Below are 26217 nucleotides of genomic sequence, written 5' to 3'. Positions count from 1 at the left end.
TAAGAGTAGAGCAACAGAGCTGAGCATAGACAAGCAAGTGAGCATGCATGGTTCAGTTCTCCCCGCTCTGCTCTTGACTGTAGACGTGACCTGCTGCTTCCAGCTCCTGCCTCTGTGACTTCCCACTGTGATGGATTATAACCTGAAATTTTAGGATGAAGTAAACTACTTTCCCTCCTCATATACTTTTTCTCCGAGTATTTTATCCTAGTGACAAAAGGTAAATTAGAACACATGGTCATTAGATTAGAAGGCAAAAGCCCTAGCTGGGGTTTGAGGTGCAAGCCTATAATCCCATGTGTGTTGGAGGCTGAGGTCCTCGGAGGATTATAATAAGTTCAAAGCTTGCCTGGGTTGCAGAGGGAGTTCAGGACCAACTGATGACCTAGAGAGAGCCTGTGTCATGATGAAAAAGACTTAAGAGGGGGATATGGAGCATGGTGAGCAAACTTCAGGTGTTTAGTCCCAAGAACCAGCAAAGCAAATAAGAAGAGGGTAAAATCACCAGCGTCAGGGAGCTGCCATGCAGGCCAGCCTCTGATCAGGTACTAGGTGAGTAGGAAGGACCTTCAGGACCTCATTGGCCTCGTCTGAATATTGGTTCAGAGGATACATCGGTTAACTAATGGGTAAAACATCATCCAAGGTCCAGTTCTACATTCTCTTCCCCCACCCCGGGTTCTCCCAGTTAACAGGTTCTAATTCCCTGCACTGGTCTCTTTCCCAAAACTCACAGTTCAGGTAACATCAGCTTCGTGTTAACAGAGTTGGGGAGTATATCCCTTGGGCTGTTAGAACTAAGAGCTTGTCTCAACTGCTCTTGCTTCTGGGTAGGTCCCGTCTTTGTTGTGTGTCCCTACACTGAACATGAGAAGATAGGAGGCAGGGCAGTGCTGGGCCTTGGGCTCCCTCAGCCCCCCACTCCAGAAGCCAGAGACTCTAGCCTTTTTCTCTTAGTGACGCCGTGAGCCCTTCTCCTCCACTTGCCTTCTTGGTCCTTGGCTGAGTGGATGGAAGTGGACTGCTATAGAGGTCAGGCCTGCAGGGTTCCCTTAATGTTAGGGCCAGCTGTCTCTGGAGACTGAGGTGGGGAAGACAGGAGGAGTCACTCCTTGCTGTCTTGCATGTTCTTGTGCTGTCCCTTTTGTGCTGGGTTGGTGAAAGCCTAGCCTGTAGGTGTGAGGTGGTTCCGAAGCTCAACACTGATTATTCCAGGAAATAGCCATGGGCCTTCCTTGTATGAACGTCAGGAGCCACGAGCTAGGGTCTGGTTCTGAAGTGGAGGCTGCCGATGTGGCTGTGGCACTCAGATTATTCCTAGGACAGGCAGAGGAGTGTCCCGGAGTGTTCTATACCTCCTTTACCTAGAGGGGTTTCCTTAATCTTGAACAGTTACTTTAGAACGGGGCGTCGGAAGCAAAGGCGAGCTAGAAATAGCATCTATCACTGAGCAACTCTCAGTCCTAACCGAAGTCTTCATGAGTTTCCCGTTCAGTGAGCACAGAAATGTCCAGTGACAACCTGGTCTTCATGAGTTTCAGATTCAGCAAGCACGGACATGTTCCAGTGACAACCTGGCCGCAGTGGCTTTGTTAGTGAGACTGGCGTGGTGAGGTAACTGATGAGGAAGAAGAAGAGTCCTTCTCTTGTGTTGCTAAAAGGTTCAGATTTGCTTCGATCTAGTTTCTCATAATGGTTTGGCTTCCTGGAGAAGGTAGGTAGAAATGGTCAGGAATGAATGTTTTACCTTCTGGGACATCAGTGAGCATCTGTTCCCTGTACGGGGATTTTTCCTGTTAGATCAGGCATTTGTCTGAGACAGATCACCATAAAGAGTAAGCGGGGACCTGAAGCATATCCTCTACTGAGGGTATTGTAGAGTGGGTTGATCGACTCTAGAGCCAGGTTATTTTCAAAATGGTGTCCATCGGTGTGTCTTTCTCTCGGAGAATAGTGCGTGGGGACTCCATCATCATCGGAGGCAGCGTAAAGGAAAATGAGAACTTCGGCCTTGTGAAAAGACAGGGCAGGATCGGGGAGGCCTGTTGAACATGGGAGGGGAGAGGCCTGTAGATTGGCATTTTGGTCTAAATCTCTGCAGAGAGTGGTGACCGTGGGTAAAGAGGGGCGACAGTGACCTCATTCGGAGTTGTCGTCTTGCTTTAGCTGGGAGTCTGCTACCACAGGGGCTCTTCTGAAGACTGTGACAGAATCTGCTGGTTCCTGGGTCTGTAGAACGCTCTTGCTTCTTCTCTGCCACTTGAGTTTTCTCAGAAGTGGGAGATGGCTCGGCTCCAGACTGTCTTCCTTGCTGTGTAAACAATAATTTTTAAGATTTTGTTTTAAATGAACAAGCTCCTTGTATAGGGCTTCCCTGAAGTCCCAGGCAGGCCTGTGAGGTTGCCCATCTTCTCTTCTGAACTTTGTGTGCTTGGCCTTGCTCTCCCTGCCAATGAAGCCTGACCCTTGTCCTTGTTACATGTGGACTCACATGGGTGCCATGCTGGTCTCTGGGAACCTGTGTGGGGCACTGAGTTAGTAGGTCAGTTTCAGGGCAGTGTGCTTCCCCTGGGAATTGGGCAAGACACAGCACCAGGATCACCAAAGACTTGAAAACTCAGGGTGGCTGAAACGGTTCTGAAGAGAGGCTTCTGGTGAATTTCTAGAAGTTTCTTTCACAGGAAGAAAGAGAAAATACGGGTCCTGTGGATTTGGAGGTTTTAAAATGAACAGATTGCTGGGTTGAGTCTAGAGTTTTGTTTGCTGTATCATATAGTCTGATGGCCTAGGCGTCCCAGTATATCACAATACACGGTGACAAGCAGATCATGGCCCAGGAAAATAATAATAATGTCCCTTATAAGAACTCCTTGGAGGGCAGGTCAAAAGGATATGGGTAAAGACTTTTGAATAACAAAAGCTTATCTCTACCTAAAGTTTTAGTTAATAAGCTGTATAATTTTACAAATTGGAAAGAGTTTGATTGGTGGGTGTGGCGGCGCACACCTGTGATCCCAGCACTTGAGAGGCAGAGGCCGGCAGATCTTTGAGAGTTCAAGACCAGTCTGGTCTACATATCAAGTTACAGGCCTATCAGGGCTACAGAGTGAGACCTTGTCTCAAGAAAATAAAATAAACTTCAAGTAATTATGACAACATGACTTGTTCAGTGTCTTTAAGCCAGCCTGGGCTGGGTCAGGATGAGAGTGTGGGCCTTGTGTTTGGGTGCTAGGCTTTCCTCCCTATACCCTGCTATATGCAGAAAACATCACCTTTCACATGGAGCCAGTCTGGTTGGCAGCTACAAGAAAAACCACTTTCAGCAATTGCTAAGCAAATCTCCTCATATCCAGGGAAAAGGCAATGCTGTTCCTTAGGAGTGTTCATTGGGGTGAGAGATTTGATCTGGAACCCTTGAGGGAGGGTCGAAGGAAGGTTGGTGGGGAACGTCCCCCAGATCTGAAGACTGACCATTCCACGGTCCTTTGGGAAAGCAAAGCCACATGAGGTCTGTCCTCCCACGCTCCCAGGCATGGATACCCATGGAGGCTAACAAATCACAAGGGTGAAAATCAGCTGAACCCAATTCATAGCCAACTTTCAGAAAAGTACCGGGGAATCTACCCTTGAAGAGACTTTGTGCTGTGTAGGTATCTCTTAGAAAGACAAACATTTATCATGTTCAAGCAAGCGACAGGAGTATGCCACTGCGCTCGCTCCCCACACCACGTGTGTGTGTGTGTGTGTGTGTGTGTGTGTGTGTGTGTGTGTGTGTGATTCCTGGATACCTACTTAAAAGCATACTTTGCCCCAAACACTATTAGGACATGCCCCAGTACCCTGACATTGTGAAATATAATCAGAGTAAAGAATGTTCAGTTAAAATGTTCTGTACTCTTTCTCAATTTGGATAGCTCAGCCACAGCCAGGAGTGAGATAACACGTGGGGGATGGGTGGGGCGCCCAGCAGTGTTGTGGGAGACCGTGTGTGTTTATGTGTTTGTGCTTGGGAAATCATTTGTCTTTGGCAAGGGGGAAGAGGAAGGCAGCAAACAGAACAATGTGATTGAGAAAGAGTTCTGCAAAGAGAACTGTCTGTGATCCCTATCAGAAGGCTGCACACATGGTGTCGGGTGTTGTCCTCTTGCTACGGTGGCCCATTGTCTGGCACGCTACAGAGACTCCACGGGGGCGCACTGAATGATTTTAGCACCGATGTGGGGTCTGCAAGTCGGTAGCAGTGTGTGCTTGGCTGCCACTGTGATATGGGCACTGCCAGTCTGAGCACATACTACCCCGTTTTCTCTAGCATGGGCAGCACCAGCTCCAAAGTCCACTGTGGTCTGAGCACATGACCATTCTAGACTAGCAATGGTCCAGGCTCTGAAAGAGCTCAAGTCCTCACACCTGCCCCACTGTCCTCACATCCTGTCTCTGGCTGCCACTCTCTGCCCTGGTCCTTGGTGACAGGGAAGACACAGACACTGGGGTAGCTGTACCTGGATCCTGGATTCAGCAGTGGCCATTGGTGCTTGAGAACAGGAGTGTGGTAGAGAGGGGCAGTCAGCATATAGGGCCAGCTCGCATAGTAGCTCGGGTCCCTCCCCAGGGCTCAGCTCTCTATTTTCTAGTCCACTGGGTTCCTTGCAGCTGACCAACCCCATTGCAAGGGGTCTGGAAAGAAACACCCCAACCGGGAGTTAGGCTAAGAGGTAGCATTGTCTCGGAGTCTGTAACCAGTTATTGCCAGGGTCATAACATGCCACTTCATAGAATCCTAATGGTGGTGAATGAGACGGCACATATGGAAGAACCTTGATAGGCTAAAGAACCTCATTCCAGATTGAAAGTATCCAGTGTTGCTAAATTCTTCTGTCTGCTGGGTGTGGGAGGTAGGTCGTAGCCTTTCAAAGAATATCTGGATCCTAAAAGAGAAGCATCCATGTCCGCAGAACATGTTCCATGCTCCTTAGGATTCTTGGTAAAGTTCCTGGACATTGGGAATGAGGAGAAAGATAAGACACTGTTGCAACCTTCTGAGTCTAGCAGGTGGCAAGAGCTTGCTTGCATCAGTCAGGCACAATTTAGTGTCTTTGTGTCTGTGTCTGTGTGTGAGGGTGGGGGGGTTAGTTAGTGCTGCCTGGAGGTAAACAAAGGCCAGGAGGGTTCTATTCATGATTGACAGCCCTCTGAACTCAGATTTGATTTCTGAGTCAGAGTACCAGTGTTTAAAGTGATAAGAAGTACCCTACACATCTAGGAACAATATTAGGAATGGGTACAACAGTCCATGGACAGTGCGGGCACAGGGAGACTGTGTCCCAGAATCAGGGTGGGATGAGACTCCTCCTGTTCCCACCGCTGGGAATGGCTGTGCAAGCCTGCAGGTGTGTGTGGGGTGGGGGGTAGCTGCCTTCTGTCCAGCTGGAGCAGCGGCAACCTATCTTCTCTCTTCTACAGGAAACTGCACAGCGGGATGAAGACGTATGGGTGTGAGCTCTGCGGAAAACGGTTCCTGGATAGTTTGCGACTGAGAATGCATTTACTGGCTCATTCAGGTAGGCAAGGCCTCCTTCCCTGGCCCCATGTTGGTACAGACAACTGCCTCCTGCCCATTTTCCCTCTCAGCTTGGAGCTGGCCATGGTCTGATTGTCTTCACTGCCAGCCAGGGCTTCGGTCCACCTTGTCCCTTGGATCTTTCTTCCAGTTTCACGGAACAGAAAAGCCACCCCGAGAATGTGCCCAATCAAAGGAACCCATCCCCGTTCTCTCCCCTGGGGTTCCCAGGCCATCACTGGTACCCATGCCCTGTGCGATCTACCTTCCAAAGTAGACTGCAGTTTCATTAGCAGAAACAGTTGTGGAATTAGGTTCTTGCTGTCTAATGAATCTGACTATTGGGCTCACATTATACAAGAGCCTTTAATTAAATAGATATAGAAAGGTTGGAACTCAAAGCTAGTTATAGCATGCTGTCTTTTGCAAGTTAATTTTATCCAATTCTAGTGGGGTTGACTATGTGGCTGCTTGTAATTTTGTTCATGTTTGGGCAAAACTGTTATGCCCCAAGAGGTGTGCGGAAAGGGGAGAAGCCCTTGACACCCTGCGTGCCTGGTGGGGTGGGTACAGGGAAGGAGCCTGCAGATCTGACGCTGCAACCTTGGAGCCGAGGGCACAGCCTGCCTGTTACTGTAAAGGCTGGAACTTCCCTTCCGGTTCTTCTCTCCCTAGTAGCTTTGCTTTTAAACCTTGCACTCATATTTTCGGGGAGAAAAGAAAGCTGAAGGCTGTCTGCTTTGGTCTTGCTCCCCTTATGTGGGCGACTAACAGTAGCTGCCTCTGCTTTGGCCACATTGCCTCAGCAATATGTCCTTCCAGAGTTTTAACATGATCCATCCCTTCGCGTGACAGACACTGACTATGTGACTATGGTCAAATTTATTTATTCTCTCTCTCTCTCTTTCTCTCTCTCTCTCTCTCTCTCTCTCTTTCTCTCTCGTCAGTGCAGATGCTTCCTGCACTTCCCCTCCCCCCACAGAAGTGATTTTTTTTTCTGTTTTGAGAATTAGGTGACAGAATACTAAATGTATCCATAGCAAATTCCCTGGCTTGCAGCTGGCGATTCACAGATAACATGGTCCCTACCTAGACCTCCTTCCCTCTTCCTTATCCAGGGCATGCCTCATCACCTCACCCCAGACACTGCCTGCCTGGTGGGCTGTCTGCGCACTATTCCTCCTCCCATTTGGTGGGTGGGTGATGGTGTAAGTTCTCATTGGCAGCTCTGTGGTACCCCACAGAAACTTTGCTGCGCAGCCCACGTGACTTCACTCGCTCATCGCCTATCAAGCACTCTGCTCTGTTCATCCCTTTCTCTCTGCAGGACAGAGAACTTCTCCCGTCTTTCCAGGTTTTTCCAGACCCCTTCCAAAATGTGACCACCTTTAACCACTCCCGACTTGTAGTCAGAAGTAATCATGCCTTCCTCTGGTGCCCGTGTTTCTCTATCTGATGCTGTCTTTGAGCACAATCTTTCTTCCCTGTGTTACTGTTATTTCTGGGCTTGCCTTATCTCCCCATCTTGAAAGGCAGGAAGATGCAGCGTAAGAAACTTGGTCACCTACCTCCTGATAAGGTGCCCTGACCTTTCTGAGTCTCCTCACCCTTATCCATAAAGCAAGAATGTTTAACTTGAACTCGGAGACCTTGTAAGGCTCACGCAACCTCTTCCCCACTATGTCCACTGTGTGGCAGACGCTTGGTAAGTGCAACTTCTCTTCATTCTCCTTACCAGACAGTGAAGTGTTAGGGCACAGGATTGGGCCTATGTTATGTGTAGAGCATTGCCTGCCATCAGCAAGTGCTTATTGAACGAATGAATATAGCTTGGGCATCTGATGAACCACTCAAGAGAACTCTAAGGTCTTGGCTGGTCTGGCCAGCGGCAGAAATCCTTTCATGGCTGAGGGGCTGGATGGAATGGGGACATACTGAACCTGCTGGCCCTCATCCAGGCAGTGGGCACAGGTATGACTTGGCTACCGTCTCTGCTGTCAAAGTCATGTCTGCAGTGTTGGTGGGTGTGGCTGAGAGCTGCTGAGAGCTGCCGAGCTCTTATTGTTAGGTGGGTTTGGTGCCCCCAGTTCTGACAAGATAGCGGTTTTGCATTACTTCACTGTAAGCCGGTGGGTCTCTGGGGGGAGTCCACATTGGTCCTATCAGAGGTACCACTTCAGGGTCCCAAAGTCTTATTTGTATGCTTCCTAAGCTTCAGGAAGCAGTCTGTGCTTTCTTACTTCCCAGTTCAGTGCTGATGTATTGGCCATTGAAGCCTGACTGTATTATATACTGGCCCCTCTGAAATCCACTTGCCAGTGCCCTTGTGAAGGAGGACTTGGCGATGAGTCACCATTTTGTTTCAGTTCACCCTCGCACACAGCTAGCCTGCAGAGTCTGAGACTCCCAGTCTTTCCCTTTTCATCCTGCTGCCCGGCAGATCCCTCACTCCTGCACAGGACTGTCTTGACATTCAAGTAGCCCCAAAGGGCAGGGAGGCTAGACCACTTCCTCAGCCTTTGCTCCCTGCAGAGACCTGAGCTTGCTGCAGGTCAGGGCTTGGCTGAGGGGTTCCCAGACTACTAGCAACCCCTACACCAGATAGAGAACCCTGTTGCTCTAGAGGAGATTTGTTTTATGCTGGGCTTGGTGATCTATACCTATAATCTATCTCAACACCGGGGAAGTAGAGGGAAGGGGCTCAGGAACTCAAGGCCTGCTGCAGCTACATAGCAAATTCAAGGCCAGCCTGGGCTACATGATACCCTATCTTAAATAACAATAGACAAGTTTTGTCTGTCTGTCTGTCTGTCTATCTATCTATCTATCATCTATCTATTTATCTATCTATCTATCTATCTTGATACACACACCATGGCTGGCCTGGAACATGCTATAGATAGCACATAGTTTTTGCTTCTCTGGTTTGAAGACTCTGTGTTAGGAGGTGACAGTGAGACCAACCTAAGGATCTATAGTACAGACCCGTTTTTTAAAAAGGGTAAAGGGACATATTTTTTTATTAAAGAGGGTAAAGTGTTGGAGTTGGGAAGGTCAGTAGTTGCCCGGGGTCTGGGGAACCTGTTTTTGTCTTTTTTCTTGTGTTTGTTTTTTTGTTGTTGTTGTTGTTTTTTGTTTTGTTTTGTTTTTAGAACATGCTGTGGAGAAAAGAACCCCAGCCGGAGCCGGGTCCTGGTTGCTCCCTCAGCGTTGCCCTAGCCAGGCTTATCCCGGCTGTCTCTTCTGCTCCACCGAGCTGCACGCCTCTCCCTTCCTCCCTTGCTTGCTGGTGCTGGCCGCCCCACCCCCTCTTGGCTAGCACAGGCTGTGTTTGTTATTGTAGTCCTGGCGCAGAGCCAGGGCTGGCTGGGAGCCAGACTTGTGGGTACAGTATGTACAGTGAGTGCTCTGCCAAGTTTGTCATCATACGCGATTATTTTTTTTTTTCTAATCTGGAAGGGGTGGGGTGAAAACAAGGGTTTGTGCGATGCTGGAGGAGAGGGTGCACTGAATTCCGTGTTGTTTCTGTAAGGAAGGCTCTCCAGGCATGCTTGCCTTACCCCTTCTGCGTCTTTCCTTTCGCCTTCCTCTCCCTTTCACTTCCCTATCAGATGAAATCAGGCTGTAGGAGACCGGCAAGGCAAGCTCTTGTTTGCAGTGACTAGAATACTAAATTTACACTCTTAAATCAGTTTTCATTGTGTTGAAATTGACAATTTGTTTAATTAGAAGTTTGCCCTGTAGGAGGCCCTTCTGAGAGCCTGCTCTTCCTCCCCTCCCCTTCTTACTTTCTCTTTTTTAGTTGTGTTGTGGTTTTCTTTCTTTTTTTTTTTTTAAGACCCTAAATGGTGGTAGTAATGTTCGGTTTAATTGAAGTTTTTATTCCGATTTGAATGCGTTAACTACCCAAATGTTTATGAGATATACCTGATGATAACAATAAGTTTAAATTAACCACCAACAACCTAACTCATTAACTAATGAGTGATCTGGCAGAGGTCTGGATTTTAGAGATGGTTTTCGGCATCAGAAGGGCTTGAGGATTAGGGGTGTGGCTCATAGAGGGAAGAGAAATAACTTTATTCAAGTTTCTGCCAAATTTGGGATAGGGTTGGGGCAGGGAGCGGAATCCCCTTCAGCCCATCACCCATGTCCAGAGACGACCCAGAGGGCTCGTTTATTGCCTTGTTGCCATGGGAAGCAGATCCAGAAGCATTTATGGGTCCCCAACTCTTTACCTTTCCTTTTTCTAAAGAGGTGATTTCCAGCTGGGATGTGGGGCTAGAGAGACCACAGGCTGTGGCTCAGTGGGTTCTGAACTTGTCACACCCTGGCAAGACATACTGCAGGCTCGTAAGCACGCTGCAACTCCTTGCCCTATTTTGGACACAGCTATTTACTAGGAGGGGTCTGGGTGTCTAGGTGGTCAGGTCCCATTCTGGGGGTATCATTCACTTTTGGAACGAGTGCGTGTTTAATAAGCACTAATTACAAGTGAGGTCGAGTGCCTTTGACAGTGATGAATGTCAGCGCACCCTTCCCCTTCGGGAACTTGGTCTAGTAGGAGACGTCGGGTTGGTTATAAGACAGTGGTGAAAGAATAGTACCGAGTGTCAAGAAGGAAGTATAGGAGGGGTTCAGAAGATGTGGACCCCAAATGGAAGCGAGAACAGTGCTCTGGAGAGGTCACAGGAGGCATGACTGTGGGGACAGTGTTGCTTGGACAGGAGTATGTGGGTAGAGTGTGGGTGGTGGGGACAGAGGAAGGCGTACAGGGCCTAGCACGGGGACGAGACAAGACGGTGGAAGGCATGCATGGGCAAAATGATTTGTAACTCCCCAGTACTGGAGAGCCACTAACGTATAGGAAAGGGAGCAAACTTGTTTTCCCTTAGGGGACTGTTGAGCTTTGGCTATCAGTTATCTTGGAGTGTACAGTATATGAGACCCTCTCGATAGTCAAGACAGGTAGTCCATATTGGACGTGGCTGCAGTGTGGAATCCCAAGCTTCCTACCCTAGGGTAAGCTATCAGGGTGGGAATGCCTCATACTTGCGTTCACTGCCTGCACTGGTGCTTTGGTGATGTCAGCCATGCTGGTTGAGCACCCACCCCTGTGACTAGGCTTGTCTCCATTCTGAGCCACAGCAGAGGAATGAAGGCTTAGGGTGATGGGTTTTACAGCTCAGACAAGGGCATGGGGTAGCCCCGGCACAGTATCTGAGACCTGAGTTATCCATGGAGCAGGTGAAAGTGATAGAGGACTTGGGACCAGAAGCAAGATTGGTTTTCTTCAGCTCCTGTGATCAAGGGGGAAAAAAATACAAGTTGGCAAAGATCAGTGAATTGACCTGGTTTCTTCCCTCCCTCCCTCCCTCTCCCCTCCCTCTTTCTAACACTTAGCTTTTGACTTCAGGGTTCGTAAAGACAGAGGAGGAGGGAAAACATGGCAGCTAGCAAGTCCCTGTGACTGCTAAATGAGGGGTCCCCAAAGTGATCTTCAGAAAGGCTGCCTTAGAGCTCAAAGATGGCTTCTCAGGACCGCAGCTTGGAGTTGGCCAGGCACAAGAGAGTCTGTAGCCAGTCCTTTACCCTGTCTCCTCTCCAGAGGACACCAGCTTTCCTTTCTGCCACCAGGGTAAAACCGGAGACTCCTGAAAATACCCTCTCCTGGGGGGGGGGGGATGCTCTTTACTCTCCCCAGATCTTGAGAGGTGCCCACCCACTGAGCATTCCTGTTGGCAGTGGGGCTCAGAGGTCCACACTCTGGGGTGGCACAGAGGAAAGAGCAGGGAAAGCACTTCCTCCCATCTCTCTCTTGAACACCCTTTTCGCTCTTCCTCTCCCTCCTCTGAATTTGGCAGGCTTCCTGAACTTTTTCCCAGAGTGGTGTCGTCACTGGCCTGCCGGCAGGTCTGGATGTTCTGCCAGCATTCCAGAGAGTTTATGATCGCTTGCAGATGCGTCTCCAAGAACACACTGTACCCAAAGCAGAAATTAATGCAGGCTTGACTGCGGTCCAAGCCCCTACACGGGAGAGAGGAGAAAGAAAACAAAAACTGTTTAATGCTGTTTATAAATTATACACTGGCTGATGAAAAATACATTTCTTTCCTGCCCCCTTCCATTCTCCCCCTCCTCTGTAGCCCCCTCCCCTCTCCCGCCCCTTCTCCATTTCTGCCTCAAGAGCCTCAGCTGAGAGCTGGAGAATATGGTTTTGCTTTTTAGCTCCTGTTTTGGCTGGGATCCGAAACCCTGCCGCTGACTCGTAGCCAGAGTGTTCTTCCCCTTTACCTGATGAAATACACTGATTTTTTTCCAGCCCACATGGGCTGGTTTGGGTTTAGTTGTTTGGGTGGGGGGGGGATGAAATCCCACCCACCCCCCGGGGTTTTGTTCACAGTGTCATATGCGATGGAGGGTGCCATGCTGGTCCTAGGAAAATGAGTCCCCCACTTCTGTCCACCTTAATATCACTAAGCACACATATACTTTGAGGTCCCAAAGCCTGCAAGGCTTCACCTAAGGCTAACAGGACTGAGAAAGTTGGGGAAATTCTTTGCAGGTCTTTATATTAAACAGCACTATCCACCACTTCTCTCCCAGCCTTCACTTATAACCTGTGTGAAGATGGGGTTCACAACCCCCCCCCAGTGCACACATATCTGTATATGGTACTGTAGCAGGACTGGGGAGCTCATTCTGTCTATCCCTCTGGATCCCACCCAGCTTCTTCCCACACCCCACCAGCCCCCCTCTCCCAATTTATTCTATAAATTCGTTTCTACATTATGTCTATCCATTTACATGGCTTTTGTGTTTTTTAATACTGCTAATGTTTATCATTTGCCCAACAGGCTCGACAGATTTTGCTTCCTGTAGAGCACTGAGGCTTTAGAGCCCCCTCGTTGCTAAGTAGCAGTCTCTCTGTACTGTAATGGGCTGATTTTGTATTCCGTTCAGCGCTGTATCTTATTTTTGTATGCAAGACAAAGTGTTTTGATGGAGGACGATTGCGGCAGTGTCTGGAGGCTGTTTGGAGTTTTATGGGCTGTACAGTACACTGTGTGCTCTCCGAACAGAACGCAGGCTGTTGAATTTTGGATTGGATTTGTCATTTTTCCCCGCTCGGAGAGGAGCCTGTCAGATAGAACATGACTTCAAGGGTGGAAGAAAGAAAGTGGGGATTATGTAATATCCCCTTCCCCTCTCCCTCTTTCTGTCTCTCACTCTCGCTCTCTCTCTCGGTGATCTTTCCATCCCCAAATAGGGTGGCACACCTCCTTTCCCACCGCAGCGTGAGTTTGCACAGCTAGCGGGTGACGCTCCTCTTAGGAATGAATGGTGCCCTGGAGGAGAGGATAAGACATCTGTCTGTACACTGCTCACTGGAGTCGTCTCTCCTTCTCTCCTTCCATCCTGCCTGGGTTTCGGGCATCTTTCCTAGCCCCTGATTTTGGCTGAGGAGGAGGAGGATGGGACTGCAGGGCAGGGCCATTTTTTATGGGATGGACCCGAAAGCAACAGCGTTTTGTTACTCTCAGAGTCTTGACACCTTCGCTGGACTTCCTGCATCCGTCTCCTGACAGAAATGTGTTCCTGGGTGGGTTCCCACGGCTGTCCTTCCCTCTAGCCTCTGTTCCCGAGTCCTTGAGCCAAGTAGAGCCAGTGTGGTGTGGCGTCCAGGCCTGCACCTGCAGATGGTGTCCTGCCCTTCCATCACACTGCTGCTGTTGCTCTCACTGCTCCCTCCGCAGGGGCAGCTGCTGATTTTGCAGCTCTTCTCTCCTTTGCTTCCACTGGCCCGAGTCTCCTCCCGGCTCACTTCATCTCTTTGTCACCGTCCCCATGTCTGTGTCAGCGGCAGCCGTCGCCTGACACTGCTGTGTTTTCTGTCTTCTTTTCTGTCTCTTCATCTGTCTTAGTCGCTGTCTTCCTTAGCCTGTCTCCTCTCATCTGTCTGTTGGTCTGTCTGTCTCTTTTGTTACCACGCTCAGGGTTCCTTAGCTTAGAGGTCAGGCAGCCGTCAGAATGGGAACTTAGATCACTCTGGCCCAGAGGTCTAGTGAGGACGTGACTAGAGAAAGGTCGAAGCACTTGAAAACTTACACGTGTTGGTTCCTTACCTTGAGGGGGACCAGAGTGGGTGCACTCTGCCCTGGATTCTTTAAACATACTGTTTTTAGGTGGATCTGGTAGAGAGCAGAACAGGGTTAGGTTTTGCAAGGCCTTTATTGGTCACTGCTCCTCAGACCCCATGCTCACACAGGTGTGTACTGAATACCTACCAGAACATGGAAACCTTCAGACAACCCTTGCCAATCACTCTCCTATACCTATGATCTGGTAAAATGTTTGGCACACAGAAAGCTTGGATCGGTACTTTTGAATCAACAGATCCTGTAACTCAAGTGAGGTAGCTCAGTGGGTGCCCTAGCTGCACTAGTGCTAGCTGCACTAGCCTGGTGCCCTGAACTTAATCCCTGGAACCCATGTAAAGGTAGAAGGAAAAGACCTATCTCACATGACTGTCCTCTGATGTACACACACAGACGCACGTGCACACACACACACACACACACACACACCCCTACCACCACCACCAGCAGTAATAATACATACGTAAATACAATCTTTGTACTACTAGGGGAGATCTGGGGTTGGTGGGACCTGAAGCTTACATGGCTCATGAATTTGGGTTCTTCCTTTAGGACAGAATTCTGAATATTCAGAGTTTGGGATCTTCTGGGAAAGGGACAGGTGCCAGAGAGAGAGAGAGAAAAGCTGCAACATCTGTCCGTTTTGATAGGCAGACCTCTGTATATCCAGCATGAGGAGCAGCTGATTGAACCCCCGACCCCGCAGTAGCTCAGCTGGTAGCAGATAGTGATACCTGAGAACCTGCAGGGCATGGGGTAGCTGTACCTGATGAACCCAGGTTTCTAGTCCTCAGGACCTGGGCCAAGTCTTTCTCTTGTTTTTGGTAAACCATCACTGCTCACAGGAGCCTGTGTGCTTCTTAGGATTTCAGGCTCCGTTCTCAGGCAGCATGGCTGGTTGGCATGGAGGTCCTGCGTTCTACCATGCCCTGAACCTTCAGGCAGATAGACAGTCTGGAAACCTAGAGGTGATGCGGGGGGTGCCTGTAGAGGTCCAGGCTAGGGGTGGGTGGGCTTGGACAGATGTTTGGTTAAGAAGGCGACTCCTCATTGGAGGTGGGGGGTCTGCAGAGATAACCAAAATAAGAGGCAGTATTGTCATCAGACACTGTATGCACGTGTGTCTGTGTGCACAAGTATGAGTAAAAAGAAGTCTGAGACGAAGTGCTTACATGAAATACTCAAAATTGTTCCTCTGCTGTAGCGGGCCCACACAGGCCATTGCCTTGAAAATTTAAAAACAAAATGAGCTCATGATATCTAGTGACTCTCACCGACATTCATGCCTGGCTACAAACCCAGCTTTACCTTTGGCTTCATTGTTGTTTGTTAATTTTTGGATGTTGGTGGCACCCCCCACCTCGGGTTTCTATAAGAACCCGTTGACTGATGGATGGATAGGAGAAGTGTTTCTCAGCAAGACCCCAGCGAAGAACCTTTTCATTTTCAAAACAACCTCTGACCTTTCAGGCCACAGCAGAGTTTCTTGGAGGAATCCCTGAGGGCTAAGGCCGAGGGCTGAGGCTGAGACTCCAGGTTGACTTTGCTGGGGGGGTGGGGAAACAGGGGTTGAAGTTTGCGTTTTTTAAAATTTAATAATTTGGGTTTCCCATGAATGGTTCTGCATGGTGTGCAATAGTATGCATTTTCATAACTGTCTCTTCCACTTTGGGTAAAGGAAAGGAGGGGAAAAAATAACAGCAGCAGCATTCTGTGGGCAAAGGAAGAAAACAAGAGAATGGGGCAGAGAACAGGCTAAATTTAAAATTGTAATTGGCTGACTTCCACTGGCTTGCGGGTGTTTTAATGACTCATAATAACTTCATTTAAAACCAGCTGAGCAGAAAATAGATTGGAGAGGAGCCTCGGGCCATTATGGATTTGTTTTTTTTGACAAGCTCGGTTTTCAGCAGCCAGGAAGGCTCTCAGAGAGGGCTTGGCTGTTTTTCTCTCTCTCTCTCTCTTTCCCTTTTTCTCTCTCTCTCATGACTGGGAGAGACTGTATAGAAAAAACAGAGATAGTTCCTTTTTCTTTTCAACTCTCCCCTTACCCCTTTTAATTTTTTTAAAACTGATTAAAATAGATGCCTCGGGGTATTATTTTAGCATTTTAAGATTCGCCCCCACACCCACATACACTTTTGATGTGGTAAACAGAACATAAATAAAATTGTTTTGGAAATGACTGAATTAATTAGGTAGTAAAACAACGCCAATGAATAAATTCCCTGTGCTGGTTCACCCTCCCCCTCAGCCATATTTCCACCAACCCCCTCCTCATTCGCCCGGCCCCTCCCTCCTCGGGAGGAGACCCTCCCTTTTCCGTGGCAAGGCTCTTCACAGGGGCAGTGGTTCAGCGATTCACCCGTCCCGCATGCCCATCAACTGGGGTTTCCATGGGACTGACTCTGTCCAGGAAGTTTTCGGGATTGTCCGAGGAGTCTCTGACCTGCCTCTAGGCATTACTAAATAAAATCCTGCCTGTTTCCCATGCTAGGAACGGTGCCAGGACCAGAGACTGCTCCCTTCTTCCCCATCTTTTTCAAGTCATCCCGCTCAGCCCTGGGGTGCACCTGGCTGGGCAGCACAGGAGGCCTCCTGCATCTGCTTGCTCTCAGCCATCCACTGGCCTGTCCCCTCTTGTGGACCCTGACGTCCTCCTTGTTACGGAGCCTTTTGTTTTGTTTTCTTTTGTTTTATTCAGTTGTCCCCTTTCATGCACTAGGTCCTAGGCTCTTGGGAACATAGGGTTCTTGTATCTCTGTGTTCCCCATACTACCTAGCACAGGAATCTGAATGGTGGTTACAACTCGACCGCCTTTTGTGTAGATGGGTGGGGGTACAGCAGGAAGCGGACTGGAGGCTCTCCTGTGCTGCCTCAAGCCCTGGGACCAGCAGTCTGGACCAGGAGAGGGAGGAAGGGACCTTGTCTGTGGCCCGTTTCCTTGCCTCCCTACAGCCTAGCACATAGTAGGCAATCAGTAAATGTCTGTTGAATAAATGAATGGCTTTGGGTGCATGGTAATGGATGCAGACGGGGAGAAAGGCACTTATCTGCTGTGTGCCTGCTGTGTTCCAGGCATAGTGCAGTGCTGGCATGCTGACAGCTTTGACACGCTGGTGCTGTTTATAGATGGGGACACTGAGCCTTCAAGTATCCACGGTTAGCCTGTTTGAGATCAGAAAGCCAAGGGATGGCAGAACTGAGTTCCTACCTAGATCTTTCCCTGTGCCTGACCCTGGTTCCACACGGTTGAGTGTCCCAATTCCAGCTTTGCTGTTTGTCTAGCTACTAATGCCTTACAGATTGGGGAGGTGAGCTAAGAGAGCAAAGGCCTGGAAGTCCGCCTCTTCTGAGGCTCGGAGACGGGAAGCGCCATATTGGATGCTGTTCCAGAGCCTTGCACCGGGCCAGCCACCAGGAACAGGAGCGGTTTATTAACCTTTCCTGCTGGGCCACAAGGGTAGCATGTGTTCAGTGATTGCCTGATCCATATATGGCTGTCGCTCTTCTGCATTGCTTTGGAGGGCTGCAGCAAGATGGTCCTGGGAGCATCCCTAGAGGATCATTGGTCAGTGTGCAGCTTCACCTTCAGGGAGAGCTCGGCAGTGCTGTGCCTTTCACTCCTCTCCATCACTACGCCCCACCGAAAGAAGGACAAAGACAGCTAACTGTGGTCTCTTGTCTTCTCCTGGGGAAGGCACCCTGGGCTCAGGAGTAAAAGGGAGAACTTGCTTGTTCTGTTAGTCTTAAAGGAGGAAGCGTGTGGACTGTTTCTAGCCCCATAGGCATTCAGCATCGTGTACTGTGACCTTGTGTAAGGTTGTGGTTCCCCTGGCCTTTCGGCCCTTGTCCAGTGGCGCTGTATCCTTTGACATGAGACTAGTTTCGTCCACTGTCGAACAGCAAGAAGAGTCTTCTGGGGTGAGAGTGGGGAGGGGATTTTCACCTAGTGTGAATCGGACTGTGAAGGTTGAGAAGCAGAGAGATGTGAGAGGCTGTGCTGGATGCCACCCACATGTGGCTCTGTTTTAGAGGGAGGAGAGCATCATCGTGTTTGAACTCAGCAGTTAGCAGCTGAACTGAGGGTCAGTGGTGTGCCACCCAGGCAGGGCAGACGAGAGTTGGCACTACTGCCCTTACACAACTCTTGCTAGTGAGTTAGCTGAAGGGATAACATGAGCCCAGAAAGGGAAGGGTTTTTAACTGTCCCCACAAGGGCAACAAGTAGATGCTATGGGAGTTTAGAGTCATGAAACTATCCCTTGGATGAGGTGGGGGGTTGAGGAAAGTAGTCCAGAAGATGGTATGTGATGTTTAAATGGGGGAGGATGTCCTCTGGCTGTTGTGTCCCGGAGGAGCTCAGACTGAGGGGTGTGTCTTTTCTAGGTGAGAGGAAGCAAGAACCTGTGAGCTAGAACCAACCAGGTTCTGTCTCTGGTGTCCATAGTGACCATCAAAGGTTTAGAACCCAGTGTCTTGCATATGAGGATTCTCAGGTACCCGAGGGTATTATGGTCCTCTTGATTGGCAGGTTGAGAAGTGCTCCAACGAAAATGAAAACTTCTGTCAGGCATGGTGTGGGTGGATGGGAGGGTGCCTGGCATCCCAGCACTTGGGAGGCTGAAGCAGGAGGATTGAGATTACAGGCCAGCTTGGGATCCATTGGAAGACTGAGGGTTGGAACTGCAGCTCAATGGTAAGCGTGCTTATTCAGCGTGCAAGAACCTATGGGCAACCTCAAGCAAACCGAGAGAAGACAATGGGGAAATATGGGAGAGGGTGCTACAAGACTCAGCCCGTGAAAGCAGTGCTTAGAGCATTGCCTGAGTGAACCGAATCTACAGAACCACCCTGAGGACCTCAGCTTTGAGGGTTTATCCCAGATGAACGTCACTCCAAACCCCAGCGCATCTTCTTAGATCACAAGGCAAATTGCCCGTGTGTACTTCAGTAAGAGTGAACTGCCTCCCTCGGCTTGAAGGCAGGGCCAAGGGCTGCTGTAGGAACGTGGCTGTGGCTGGAATTCAGTGTGGCATACATGCCTCTTCTAGGCTCAGCCCCCTTATCCTGGCCCCCACTAGTTGGCACACTCCTTTCTCTTTTCACCCAGCCAAGTCCATTTGGAACAGAATTCTTTCACTTGCCAGAGAAAAAGAAGAAAAAAAAAATCCCAAGTTCTAAACTTTTCATTAGGTAGTTGGGATAAAAAGCCTTCTGGGGTAGGCGGATTAAACCTCACAGCTCTCTCGCTGGCTATTAGAAACTAATTGAGCACCTAGAGCTCATTGGCACTGAGTTCTGCTGGCGTAATTATGCAAGGCCACAGTCATTTCAGTAACAAGGTAACTCCAGGTAAAGAGAGAATGCTCTGAAACTTCTGATTCGCTGGAGTCTTCCTCGCTTGCTTTCCTGAAATGAGCCCAGGACAGACAAAAGCCTGGAGGTGAGACTTTGGGGACAAGCTGTTGTCCTGGGTAATTACTGCCTCCCCAGCCTAAGTCTTCCCAGGGAGACAGCTCAGTGTGTCTGCTAGAGCCCTGCTGTGAGCTACTCTGGTCTTGATTGAGGTTTGGGGTCTGGAATCACACGCTGTGGAATGGAGGATACAGAGAAGCAGGTGGATGTTTAAGGGTTACCCCAGGAGGAAGAAGGCTGACAGAGGAACAAGAAGAGTCCCAGGGTGGTGTCTTCCACAGGCCTGGAGGGCAAGGCCTGACCCAGGTGCTAAGGGAGTCTCTGTCTGTCTGTCTGGAGGTCTGTCCAGTGTGGGTGGGCAAGGTGTGAGTCTAAAAGACTAGGACCAATTAGGCATTTAACAATGCCTGGAGGATTCTCGGCTGTATTATTGATGGTGACACATTCTCTGCCACAGCGTCTTTTCCCACTGAACCCCACCTCTGCCAAATCATAATCAGGAGATATCGGGGGGCGCTGTTTCCCTCCGGGCTTGGGCTCAGTAGCCAACTGGACCTTGAGTGTGTTTTGGAAGGAACTTCCAAACTTGGCCCAGGGCATGGCCAAGTTAATCGTGTCCTCTGTGGCCCTGCCTGGCCTTTGGCCTGCTACCCATCAGCATTGAATCATGCCCCTAGCAGGACAGCATGTAACTTGGCTTCCCAATATAGCCCCTGCCCCGCAAGGTGACAGGAAGAGTCATTGTCACTTAGGCACTCCATCTTCCTGACACTACATGGCTGACCTGGCTTTCTTCCTTCGCTTCTCAGCCCTACCCAGCCTTGAATTCTGCTCCAGGGGCCCCCTTTAAAACTGGATTTTTATTTTAGTTTCTAAGTGAACCATCTCCTGGTGGTGTTTTCTAGCCCCTGCCTTCAGTTTCCAGCCTGGATGGAATCGTTCCCACCGTCTCTACAATTGCAAGTTTGTCAGCGTCAGCGCTGAATGGAGGCAGAAATGTGGTGTTTGGTTAAATTGTAAAATTAGCTAGGAAAGTTAATGAGGCATTTCTCCCTCTGCTTTTCAGAATGCAGGAGTCTTACGAAGGTGCTTCAGGTACCTTGCGAAAGGAGGAAAAGGGGTGGGGGTGGGGTCCAGGCAAGGTGGCATATGCTATAATCCCAGCACTTAAGCAGTGAGACAGGAGGATTACCAAGAGTTTGAGGACAGCCTGGATGGCATAATGAGTATCAGGTTTGCCAGGACAACCTAGCGACGAGACTGTGTCTTAACAACAACAATAGCAACAACAAATAAAGAAGGAAAGAGGGCAAGGAGTTCTTCAGACTTGCGTACGACCTGTTTTGAGTCGATTTTGCTGTGTCCATTTTATGGATAATGCCATGTTTCCTGCTTGTCTGAGCTTCACGAGCTACCACTTGTGTGGCGTGGAGTTCATGTGGTCCCACTTGCCCGCTTGCAAATGCTGACCCTCACGCTCTGGAAGTCACAGTCTCGGAGGTGCGTGCGGAAGTGCTGCCCACAGTCTATTTTCTGCGCACACCAAATTCGCAGGTCCTCTAATGACACCAAACAAACCGTTCTGCTTTCAGGCAGCAATTCGATGTCATTTTAGTTGTCAGGGGCACTTTAATAACACGATGGGCTTCATCCTGGACATCGCCCCCTGCACCCCCTGGACCTTCGGTAGAGAGTGAACCAGAAACAGCCAGTCCTGTTTCCCCCCCGTTGGGGAGATGGGCATTAATTGTGACAGGCAATATTTTTGTTTTGAGAAGTGTGGCGCCTTGAGCCTTCTGAATTTTGAGCCTGAAGCCGGCAGTGCTGGGATTGTAATGTAACACCTCAATTATGGCGCAGGGGGTCAGGGAGCCAGACTCTGCAACCTACAAGGTTCCTTAGATCCGTGGTTGGAACCACAATTAGGGTTTCAGAAACACCAAAGGCAAGCCAATGAGTGTCGTTTTTAACCAGTTTGAACATTTTACTACTTCCGAACATCAGAAGCACCCGGGCTGGAGAGCTCGCTTCTTGTCCTCAATAAAGCGATTAAGCTGAATGGGTGCTGGGGAGTATTATTAGGCTGAGAAGGGCTAAAAATAGGCCCGCTCTGTTTTCTGAAAGCCACAGCAGGCCTGGAGAGGCTGGCAGCCTTGAGGTGCCACTGAGGGGGTCGGAGGAAGGGAACGGGATCATGGCAGGGCCTTGGGTGTGGGATCTGAGACGGGGTGGTGAGAGTAGAGGTTGAGGGACCTCTCAGTTGCCGTCAAAAGCGGTGCCACAAGATCAGCTGCCTGGGTTGCTTCTCTATATATTTGAAGAATCCTCCAGGAGAGAGGGGGTGGGGAGAGAGAATGAAGATACTCATTTTAAATGATTAGCAGGTCCAGATTTTACGATGGATTCCTAGGCTCTTTAGCCCTTATCCTTTGGGAATCTTCTGCTGTTCTAGGTAAAGGGGTTCAGCTAGGGCAAGGAGTAATGGGAATGTTTTCAGAGGGGTCTGCGGGCGGGGGGGGGGGGGAACCAAGGAAGAGGTTGCTTTCTGCAAAGCCTTAGTGTACCAAGGACGCCCAGGGGGAAATGAAGCAAAGCCTTACTGTACCAGGGGGATGCCCAGGGGGAGGGAAACAGAGGACTTTTGGTAACTGAAGGTCAGTCCAGAAAACCATGTCTGTTTTAGTCATTTGAGGGCTAACGTGAGAGTCCATTTCTCTCTTTTGAGTGAATACTGTTATTTCTTGTGACAGGGCCTTTGGTTTCCATAGATGCCAAAAGGAGAATGTCAGAGGAGACAGCCTGGCCTTGACATCTCGGAGAGCTGGGTATTGCTTCCTGGTGGCATTTCTAGATGAGAAGCCCCATCTTTGGGGCCTTGTACAGCTCACTCTCGAGGGAGTAATGTAGAATTGGCCTGCTGAGCCTTGACAAATGGCTTCTCTCTATGTGCTATGCTGGTCACCCTTGTTACAGCGTTTGACATCTTCCAGAAGGCTGTGTCTTGTCATGTGCTGACTTCTAGAAATCGAGGAGAGGAAAGAATTACCTGTATGGCGATTCCAGAGAGATCTACCCATTTTGAGAAGACAGGGGCATTCTCCTTGGTGAGAAAAACAAGAACTGCCTGAAGGAAGGGAGGACAGAATGCTCTTGGTGGAGGGAGGCTTCCCACTCTCAGAAGAGAAGCCCAAACTCAACAGAGTGTCAGGGGATGATGGGACCGTGGCAGTGGCAGGCACAAGCTTGAAGTTTCAAAGGGTAGGCACAACCCCAATCCCAGTATGGCGTCTTTGTAGTAGCTCTAGTTTGTCTCCTCGCCCCTCAACAGGCTTTCACTATATAGACCAGGCTGGCCTCAAACTCACAGAGATCCTTCAAATGCCTCTCCGTCCAAGTGCTGGGATTAAAGGTATATACCACCATATTAAGCTGGTTTTCTTTTTTCTACTGTCCGAGAAGCCTTGTAAAGCTTACCCTGGAAGCAGCAGTCCATGTGTGCAGGTGTATTTGTATGCTTGCTCACATGCATCTAGAATGTCAGCCTGGGACCAAGCCATCTGGAGATGTGTCAGGAGTGTAGTGTTTAAAGATAAGAGGAGCTCCAGGTAACAGACAGAGCTTTGAGGTTGCTTGATGCAAGGAGGAATCCCTCTTCTTATTCTGAACATCCCACAAGGAGGTCCGGAAGGAAGATGTCCAGAGTTTGGGTTCTTGTATCACATAAAATGGCTGAAATTCCCATTATTATTTCCCTGGCTTTAAAAAAGAACCTATCCAAGATGGCAATGCCAACTCACATAGACCAAACTGCTCTGAGCACCCAATAGTCCAGTGTCCCTGGGGCTTAGGGCTCAACCTCCAGTGTGGCCTTTTTGGTGATCGTGGATCCTGGCTAATGATTGCTCCAGAACCGGACTCTGCTCCGTTGGGCCATCTGATAGAACAAGGTGTTTCCACCAGAGAGATTTCTCTGCTGAAAGGAGGCCCCTAGCCCTCGCTGGATGCAGCCAGAGCCAGCCTTCCCAGTGCCAAGGTGGTGAGCATTACGTTCCCTTTTGTAATCACGGAAGCTTTCTTTGCCATGACCTTCCAGCTGCCTGCCCTGCTTCATTCAGTTTTTTTTTTTCTCTCTCTCTCTTAAACTTTGAAACCTTTTGTTTACAGAGGGAGAGGCAAGGCTCACCCATGGTCCCCCAGCTCAGGTAGTGACAATCAAAGACCCTGAGTGTCCTTCCTTTGTTGCTGTTGGGGACATCTTAGTTGTTCTTGAGCTGGTCATTTTACGATACTCTGTATAAGTGTGGCCTTGCCTTCCTTTCCAAGCAGTGGGGTATGTATCCAAGGGCTTGAGATAGGGAGTGTCTCATGTACCCAGGCCATACTCTTTTTACAGTGGGCCTTTCTCTCAGGAGCTGGGGATTCAAGGGGAGGCACCAACCTGGGGGGCTGCTCTTCCTCAGCTTTAGGACATGAACTCAGTCTATAACCACCCTACTAATGATGGCTTGGGCACTTTCTGCACCCCAGGTTCTCCATACAGTTTCTTATTTAAACTAGTGTGTGGAGGTGACCAGTGCCCTTTACTTTTTGTTTTTTGATTTCATTTTATATTCCATTCACAGTTCACGCCCAGCCCTCCTCCTGCCCCCTCCCACCCCTGCCCCCATATCTTTCCCCAGCCCAAACTCCATCCACTCCTCCCAATGGGTAAGGGCTCCCATGATGAGTCAACAAAATCTGTTGGGGCGGGGCCGAGCGCCGCCCCTCCCGCCCCGCATTAAGGCTGAGCATGGCATCCCACCATAGGGAATGGGCTCCAATAAGCTAGCTCATTCACCAGGGATAGATCCTGGTTCTCCTGCCAGGGTCACAGGTAGACCAAGCTTCACCACTGTCTCCCACATATGGAGGACCTCGTTCAGTCCCATGGAGGCTCCACAGCTGTCGGTCTAGAGTTCGTGAGTTTCCACGGGCTTGGTTCAGCTGCCTCTGTAGATTTCTCCATCATGATCGTGACCCCCATTGCTCATATATTCCCTCCTCCCTCTCTTCGATTGAATTCCCGGAGCTCGGCCTGGTGCCTGGCTGTGGATCTCTGCATCTGGTTCCATCCGCTGCTGGATGAACAGTGCCCTTTAAAAGAGAGCTGTGAGGCTCTAGAGTTCATACTGCACCACTAACTGCAAGAAGAACCCAGCACCACGGCACTGTAAGACTCCCCCAGGCTTGATCATTAGCCTTGGTACCCATCAGGGTAACGTGTGTGGAAGGAAGTCACTTCATTCACAGCCCTTTTAGTAGGAGGCAGTTGTGAGTTCTTGTACTCGTCACTGTCGTGCTTTGATTACCCAGTCACAGAAGTTGCTAGGGAGAAGGGGAGCCTGTAGTCAAGTAAGACCCTCCAAATCAACACTTGTAGATTTGAGGATGGTGGTGGTGGTGGTGGTGGTGGTGGTGGTGGTGGTGGTGGTGGTGGTGGTGGTGTGTGTGTGTGTGTAACTGTAATCAATTTACCATCAGACTTGGATTTTCCTTGAAATAATTCAGCATCAATGGATTTGTGTTTTACCTTCTGGGTGACTAGTAGAAGATAATGATGCTGTTGAAAATTGCCCGTGAATGATGATGGGAGAGGACCGGAGAGACGTCTTGCCGCTGGCCTCCAGACTTGCTCTGTCCTTGTAACTGTCGCTTTGTGCCAGGATCCCCTGAGGGGCACACTGCTTAGTGGCACCTGCCTTTCCTTAACTTCTGCTGAATGAAGAGTTAACGGAGTGAATGGCTTTTCTCCTTTCTTTTTTCTTTTCACTTTTCTGGGGGTGAAAAATGTACCCTAAATATTTTATTATCCCCCTTTCATGCACCTGTTTGTTTCGTGCTTATCATATATTAACTCTGGGGAATCTAATGGAAGATATGTTGATGTTAATGACATCTAACATTTATCATAGACTTACTGTATGCATGTGTGGGGACAAAGGCTTTAAATGCATTATTTAAATTAACCATCGCTTAATCACGCGGGAAACAACTCCCTCATTCAGGGTGATGGCTAGGAGGGGTAGAATTGAGACTCAAACCTACGCTTCTTTGATTCTAGAAGGCATGTTTTAATGGCATTACTATTCAGCTTTCCACTGTGCATGTGGTGGGGGCTATGTTTCTAAGCCTCATACAGGGTCTCAGGTAGCTAAAGTTAAGCTTGAACTCCCGATCCTCTTGTCTCTACTTCCAAAGTGCTAGATCATGGTGTGCACCATTGGGCAGACTCTGGTGCTAAGAACTGTTGGCAGGAGCTCTTTTAAGGCCTTTCTGGTTCAGGTGGGAAGCATTCTGAACAAAGTATTGTTCTTCCTATGGGTCCTGCAACAGAGACTGTGGGATTCCTGCAAAACCCGAGGGCACTGGGCACCATGCTGCTCTTCCAGCTACTGCAGTGCCTAAGTCGGGTGCTGTGCTTCCAAATCTAGCAATGCCTTGCTCTTGCCCCGAACCCATCCCAAGGTCTCATCTTGTGTGGAGTGGACCCTGAGCCATACACAAGGTACTGGGTATACCCAAGTCAACAGCTGAGCCTACACATGGCCACCCTCAGTTCACAAGACAACCCCCATGCCCATACATCTCTGGCCTTTGGCACCCTGTCTTTGATTTGGGACTTTGCATCCTTGGCCTCTCTGCCTCCTGTTCTACCCCGAGGGAGGCCAGTGCAGTCAGAGCTGTGACACCTTAGAGCTACTTCCTGGGGCCACCCCTGGAACTGCTGGGCATCTGCCTACCTGTTCCCCTTTTCCTGTCCCTTAGAGAACTGAGCCTTCCCAGTTTTTGTTTTTTTTTTACTTTCATTTTTGTTGATAAAGGAGAAAAGGAGAGCTAGGGAGAGCCAAAGAGGGCCTGAGGCTGCAGGCAGCTCTCTCTGGGAGTACACAACTCCTTGAGGGAAGGAACACACAGTGCTGGCCTTTGGAACTGGCAGCCAGTGTGCTGTTCTCCGTCTGATAAGAGGCACTGTAAATAAAACTGTACACCGTGGCCTGTTGTAAAATGCCCAAGTCTGTACTCATTGTTCTGACAGCTTATGC

The 26217-nt window shown here is 49.4% G+C and overlaps 1 protein-coding gene across 3 annotated transcripts in view; it reads left to right on the top strand.

Annotated features, from left to right (window-relative positions):
• Zbtb16 (zinc finger and BTB domain containing 16) overlaps nt 1-26217 on the top strand; it is a 186881-nt gene that overhangs the window by 86973 nt on the left and 73691 nt on the right. For all 3 annotated transcript variants that reach the window (XM_048417552.3, XM_048417553.3, XM_048417554.3), the window contains exon 3: nt 5461-5558. In XM_048417552.3, the coding sequence (XP_048273509.1) occupies nt 5461-5558 (98 nt within the window). The remainder of the gene's footprint in view (nt 1-5460; nt 5559-26217) is intronic.

The sequence above is a fragment of the Myodes glareolus genome, chromosome 4 (assembly GCF_982192425.1).
Source record: "Myodes glareolus chromosome 4, mMyoGla1.1, whole genome shotgun sequence".
NCBI classification, from domain to species: domain Eukaryota; kingdom Metazoa; phylum Chordata; class Mammalia; order Rodentia; family Cricetidae; genus Myodes; species Myodes glareolus.
Note: the sequence above shows the minus strand (reverse complement) of the source record. Positions and strands in the feature narration are given on the sequence as shown.